This window comes from Pinus tabuliformis, chromosome 5_2, assembly GCF_031772625.1.
Source record: "Pinus tabuliformis cultivar Carrire ecotype Pingquan chromosome 5_2, CPIR1, whole genome shotgun sequence".
NCBI lineage: Eukaryota > Viridiplantae > Streptophyta > Pinopsida > Pinales > Pinaceae > Pinus > Pinus tabuliformis.
This window is the reverse complement of record NC_142306.1, coordinates 333,632,561-333,639,048: the sequence shown is the minus strand read 5'-3', so window position 1 is coordinate 333,639,048 and position 6,488 is coordinate 333,632,561. Positions and strand designations below refer to the sequence as shown.

Here is a 6,488-nt window from a genome sequence, read left to right as displayed (position 1 = left end):
TGCATTAAATTTTGATGTGTGGAACCTTAAATTTGCATTTTTGCACAACATAAATCCTATTCAGCATGGGAAACCTTTCAGGGAAACATCCTATTACATATAACAGAAAGCGCAACACCTGTAGTAAATTCCAGGGAAGAATAAAGATGACCCTTGCAATTATGTTCAGCTTCAATTACACAGGCACACACAAAAATACAAAATAGTTCCATTTTAACCCTCAGTAGATTCAAAGTAGCTTTGCGAATTTGAATGATGAACCTTGGGGTCCACAAAAGAAGTGAGTTAAATTTTGGAAGGAAAATAATGCTAGAAACAAGATGTGACCTTATCATGATTTCTATTCTGTTATGATACCATTGTTAGGCCAGTGCTTTAAATTAAATTTAGATGATATGATTGCAGGGTTAAATTTTTCTTTTCTCATTACCATAACACCCCTTATTTTTTGGCCAAGTCAGGGACTGATTTCCCCAATCTGCTACTAAAATCTATTCATATCAGAACTGCATTTCTGGGTATATGGCTGAGAATTCTCTTATTTTTCCTGGGAGCCCAACTTGGGCCAGCAATAGTAAACTCCCACATTTTTACAGTGAGACTACAGCTCAGCTGACATGGCACTAAAGTTGGTACCAACTTATTATCAGATGCATCTCATGGAAAGTGAGTAATTGGAAAATAAATATGGTACATATGACCATAACCATGTACACAAGATAGTCCTTCCATTAATATATACACTCCTAAATAAATAAAAGATGAACACTTCTATTTGAATCTGGAAAAATGACTTCTAAATCAAAGTTTTATTGCATCGGATCATTGCTATAGCTAAGAAACAAAATGACAAATTCTTTTATTTGTCAGATCACCACACAATGCATGGACAATGGGCTATTTATATGTTGCAACCAAACTAACGGTATAAACCATCAAACCTTCCAAGATAAAATACGAGTTCATCAGCGAAATTTTGCATCCTGGATTTAGAAGGTAAGTTCGTAACTCAAGTCCAGATATTTCTCGTAGCTCAGAGAAGGATATTTTCTCAATTCAACACAAACAAAGACAGATATAATTGTTATTACATAAATAAACAACAAACGTCAAGAACTCCCTCTGGAATCAACTTTACATTAGAAAATACCCACCCAAAAAAATAGTTTTACATTGTAAAACTGCAAAGTAAACTACACCTAAAGCTCAATGGAAAAATCTCGAATTGAATTTTTGTATATAAAATTTTATGCTGAACCATCTCAAATTGAATTTTAGCATATACTATTTTATATTGAACCAAGCTTTTTTTTAATCCTTGAGAGAAAACTAACCAATAAATCAATGTTAAATTAATTTATTAAGGATAAAATACTTGAAATGCATACCTCTCAACAAATAATACACAATTTATTAAGGATCAAAAACTTGAGATTCCTACCTCTCAACAACTAATAACACAATATATCCTGTCGGGCTAACATTGATCTATGCTAGTTTATTTACAATTGTTATCTAAATATACACCTTGATTGTTATTCAAATATACAGCCCTGTTTAACAGGATCTATGTTAGTTTATTATTATTTAAATATGAAGTAAAATAACTAATTCATCCCTGATATGGCTCTGTAATTCATCTTATTAAAATATCATCACATCATCCCCAGACTGGCTTAGAGTAGTTTATTGTTATTCAAATATGACAAGTAAAATAAATAATTAATCCCTGCCAAGATATGGTTCTATTCTTCATTTTATTAAAATATCATCACATTATCACCAGACAGGCCTAGATTACCTCCTTTCTCTACGTGCAATAGCAAAATAAGATCTGGGCCTAGAGCACCTCCCTTATCTATATGCAATAACAAATTTAATAAGGAATTTGGATTTGAGAGATCTGTGGTTTTTATCTTTTGAATTGATCGGAGAATCCACAGTATAAACATTTTTGTACCAACGTTTCGAATCCCAAGTGGGATCCATCATCAGGGTTGAAGAATGATGATAAAAGAAGAGCAATCGGGCAGAATAAATACTAAGGAGGAAGAAATTTTCAAGGAAGAATCGACTGTCGGCTAGAATCCTTAATTTTATTATTATTATTTATTTTATTTTTTATTATTTTTTATTTCAAATTAAATATTATTAATAATTAACATTTAAAATAAATTAATATAATAACTCATACATTAATTAATGTAATATAAATATGATAATAATCAATTATTAATTAATTATTATTAAACAATAATAATAAAATATTATATAATAATTAACATTTAAAATAAATTAATATAATAACTCATACATTAATTAATGTAATATAAATATGATAATAATCAATTATTATTAATTAATTATTATTAAATAATAATAATAATAAAATATTAAAATAATAATTATTAATTAAATTAATATGATTAAATATTATTATAAATGCTTAATATTTACAGCTAATATAATAATTATCTAAATAATAATTAATAATTAAAATAGATTAATAAAATAATTCATATATTCATTAATAAAATAACTAATATATAAATTAGTATAAAATTAAAATAATAATAATCAACTATTTAAGATCTAAATAAATTAAATTAAAAATATTTGATCTTATTAATTATTATAAATAATTACTTATTTATAATAAAATTAATATAATAATTCATATATTAATATATTAATAAAATAACTAATATATAAATTAATGATAATTAATTATTAATAATATTATAATAATAATAATCAATTATTATATAATAATTAATTAGTTATTATTATATATAATAATAATAATAATAATAATAATAATTAAATGTTAATTATTAATAATATTTAATTTGAAATAAAAAATAATAATATATAATAAAAAATAAAATAAATAATAATAATAAAATTAAGGATTCTAGCCGACAGTGAATTCTTCCTTGAAAATTTCTTCCTCCTTAGTATTTATTCTCCCGATTGCTCTTCTTTTATCATCATTCTTCAACCCTGATGATGGATCCCACTTGGGATTCGAAACGTTGGTACAAAAATGTTTACACTGTGGATTCTCCGATTAATAAGGAATAATACATCTTGATTAAGACAATACAGGTTCCAATTATTTTTAAAAGAAGCAGCATAAAGAAAATACAATGGAGATAATAAATGAATTATTGTCCATAATCTTTTATTAATAGAAGAAGCATGCCAAAAGCCCTATCTAATATGTAATTTATGGAAATCTTTCAGCTGCTCTCTGCTTATGAGAGCATAGCTATAGAGTTTGGTACAGTGAATACATATTATAGCATCCAGACCACTAACCATGCAATTTCAAAACAATATATTTAAATTTTATCAGAGCAGCGGTTACAATACCTGGATTTCACACAAATAAAAGGTCCTTTATATTTCACAAAGAACAACATTTTTTCCAGAATTGGATGCAATTGCCGTGTCCAACAACAACATGCACAGCGCATGGAAACCCTAAAGACCTGTTTGGGACCATCAGAAAAAACTGAATAATTTCCACATCTGAAGCAAACCCAAGCACATGACATTTCTGATTTACAAGCACAAATCCCCTTTAAATGCTGCAATTATCTCAAGAGTAATTTAGGACTTCATATTGCAACTACCACCCACCAGTTATTATAGAAAATACTTTTCCCGAAGTAATAAAGCATTAGCCGACTTACTAGAACCAACCAATCCACATAATTTTTTTGTTTTAAAGGGGGGGCTTTTTACCAGTAAGTTCGCATAAACCCCAATGTTTTTAAAACCGGAACCGGTGACCGGACCGGGATCCACCTAATGAACCGGTTTACCGACTGGAACCGGTCTAACTGGGACTGGTTTGGTCTAAACGAACCGGTTTTTAAAAAATACATTAAATAATTAATTTTTAATGAAACAAAACTATTTTTAAGATGTAAAACCATGATAACCATCCAAATCACTTCTGGTGCAGAAAAAGCTGTCGATCCATAGAAATCCTCCAGGCCTCAAAACTCTATCCCAGTCGAAGATGACATAGTCCAAGAATTGTAGATCTATCCAACCATCCAGAAACCGCTTAGTATGGATGAGATCCAATGTGTTGTCAAAGAAGGGTAACCTCTGATTGATTGCTAGATAAAGAGGAACAAGTCCTCTAAGAGCAATTTTCTCATTGAAAGGAGCACCAAGATTGATAGTAGCTGAAACAATTGTTACATTAAACTCTCTCATTCTAGCTGCAAATGTCCCAGTTCCGATACTGAAATCCAACCTAATACGTATCTCCCCAGGTTTAATGCTCAGAACATCAGCAATAAGAAAATCTGGATTGTTGGAAGAGTTTTGAACTTGCATCCATCTGGGAAATTCATGACTAGTAAGGTTAAAGCATTCAGAACATTTGAAAAATCCTTTGCGAGACCTATTGTTTGCTAAACATGTGAAATTCTTGCACTGGTAATGACTCCAACGAACATTCCTATCATCCGGGAGCTTCCAAAGGGATTCATTGATGGGAAATGGTTTCTGGTAATACTTAGGAGCTCTTGCAAAACATCTTCTTCTTGGTAAAGGATCACATCCATGAACCATTAATTTTTGAGCTATATTCCAGTCATCTTTACAGTAGTCACCAATATCATAGCCCATGTATTCTTCAAGTTCTTCTTTCATGGAAAAGCAAACATGACCAATGCTTGGGAACGTTCCATTTGCTCCAAGAAAATTCTTCTTACCCAATTTGTTTTCCTTTACTGTAATATACTTGCGAACTTCTTCTATAAAGAAGAAATCTGCCAGTGAATTGGCTTTCTCATCAGTGGAAGTTCCAGCTACTTCCATTGGATCTTTAAGCTGAGTATTGATATCTGCGTTTTCAGGTACCAAATGCACCCCAGGAAGTCTTATTTGATCTAGGAAAATTTTAATAAAATCCACAGGGACAAGAATTTCTGCAAGAACTGTGCTAAATTTTAAATGCTCTGATTCAACTGTCTTTGGGCCTTTGGATCCTTCGCCATGCATCTCCTCTAAGGATTTTTCTATCATATTCTGAATTCCCTCTACTTTTATCTTCATGTCTTGGAGTTTGGAAAAGAGGTCTGCAGATGTAACATTTGGATATTCTTTATGGATGTAAAAGTGTTTGCAGTTGTTTGCATCATTAACAAAGAAACCTGAAGAGTATAGAGTTTCACTAAGCTCATCAAACTGAGAACTACTAGCACTCCTAATAGCAATTGAAGACCAGATACCACCTTGGTCAATTTCCCTCTTTGAAAACAAGTTAATCTCTGCATTTTTCTCTGGGTTAAATATTGATCCACACACAGAGGAATTCAGTGGACCTTCTCAATTCTCCTTATGATATTGTTGTCAATTAAACGTCTGCAGAAATATTAATGAGGCCTTTTCTACCGTAGAGGCACCGAACAAATCTTTTATCCACATAGAAGAACATCATGTTGGTTGGAATATAACAATCCATTTTGCAGAATTCTTCAAAACCCCACTACAGACATTGTCATGGAAGGACTTTGCATGAAGTAGGACCAAAACTTACTGTAGAAATAGGGAACAAACAAGCAGGTGGCCTAAAACCGGTCGGTTTAGGATGAAACCGGTCGGTTTGTTACAAACCGGCCTGTTCCGTCCTAAACCGGCCGGTTTTCACCGGTTAGGGCACAAAAATGGATAAATCAGCATTCAAACCAGGTTTTTTCGCCGGTTTAGACCGGCAGGCTTGCTAACCGGTCGGTTAGACAGGTAACCAGTTTTTAAGAACGGTTTTTAAAACACTGATAAACCCTAAGCCCAAAAACCCCGGTGATTAACAACCATGCAGCTTCACTTGAAGGACCCGGCACTCATATTTCTTCACAAAATTCGAGCGTTCATCTCGTTGACGGTATCAATAAGCCCTCCTAAGTCCACAGTTCCACCGGAGGCCTCGTTCTCCTTGTCTTTCTTCTCCTGGGGTTTAGCCACTCTATGCTTAAACTCAGTTGCCTTCTCGAAGAAATTCCCATAGATATACTCTGTCGTGTAGCCCTTCTCCTCATCATAGAGCATGATGTGACCGTGCCATTCCCAGACGCGGTAGCCAAACTCTGGGTCCTCGTGGAACCCCACGCAAACCTGGTGCTCGCCAATGGTGACGGCCTGGCCGGAGTTCGCCTTCAGTTTATCAGTGGCCCTGCTGGATATAATCTGAACGATATTCTTCTCCAGCTTCGACTCCTCTCTCTCCAATGGGCTCTTTCTCTCGTCCGCAATGATGTGATCATACGAGTTGGATAGGAAGGTATTGGTGTCCAAAAACGGTTGTGCATATTTAGCCGACTCATCATGGTGCTCACAACCAAGCTTTCAAAAGAGTTTTTGGTGGAATACTGGTTCGCCATTTTCCCTCCGATGGCTGATATCCACTCCCCAAGACTTCCTTCGGTGGATGTCATATATAATTACAATGGCCAGGCATATGTGGG

General features: G+C 33.1%; 1 protein-coding gene across 1 annotated transcript; it reads right to left on the bottom strand.

The window, feature by feature from the left end:
* Nucleotides 1-3,927: 3,927 nt before the first annotated feature.
* LOC149158846 (putative methyltransferase At1g29790) lies at nt 3,928-5,079 on the bottom strand. The gene has a single exon (XM_089434112.1). It carries the CDS (start codon nt 5,077-5,079, stop codon nt 3,928-3,930), a length of 1,152 nt encoding a protein of 383 aa, XP_089290238.1.
* Nucleotides 5,080-6,488: the final 1,409 nt, after the last annotated feature.

Coding starts and splice junctions, on each gene's coding strand:
- LOC149158846 (XM_089434112.1), bottom strand. CDS start 5,079: ATGAAGATAAAAGTAGAGGGAATTCAGAATATGATAGAAAAATCCTTA.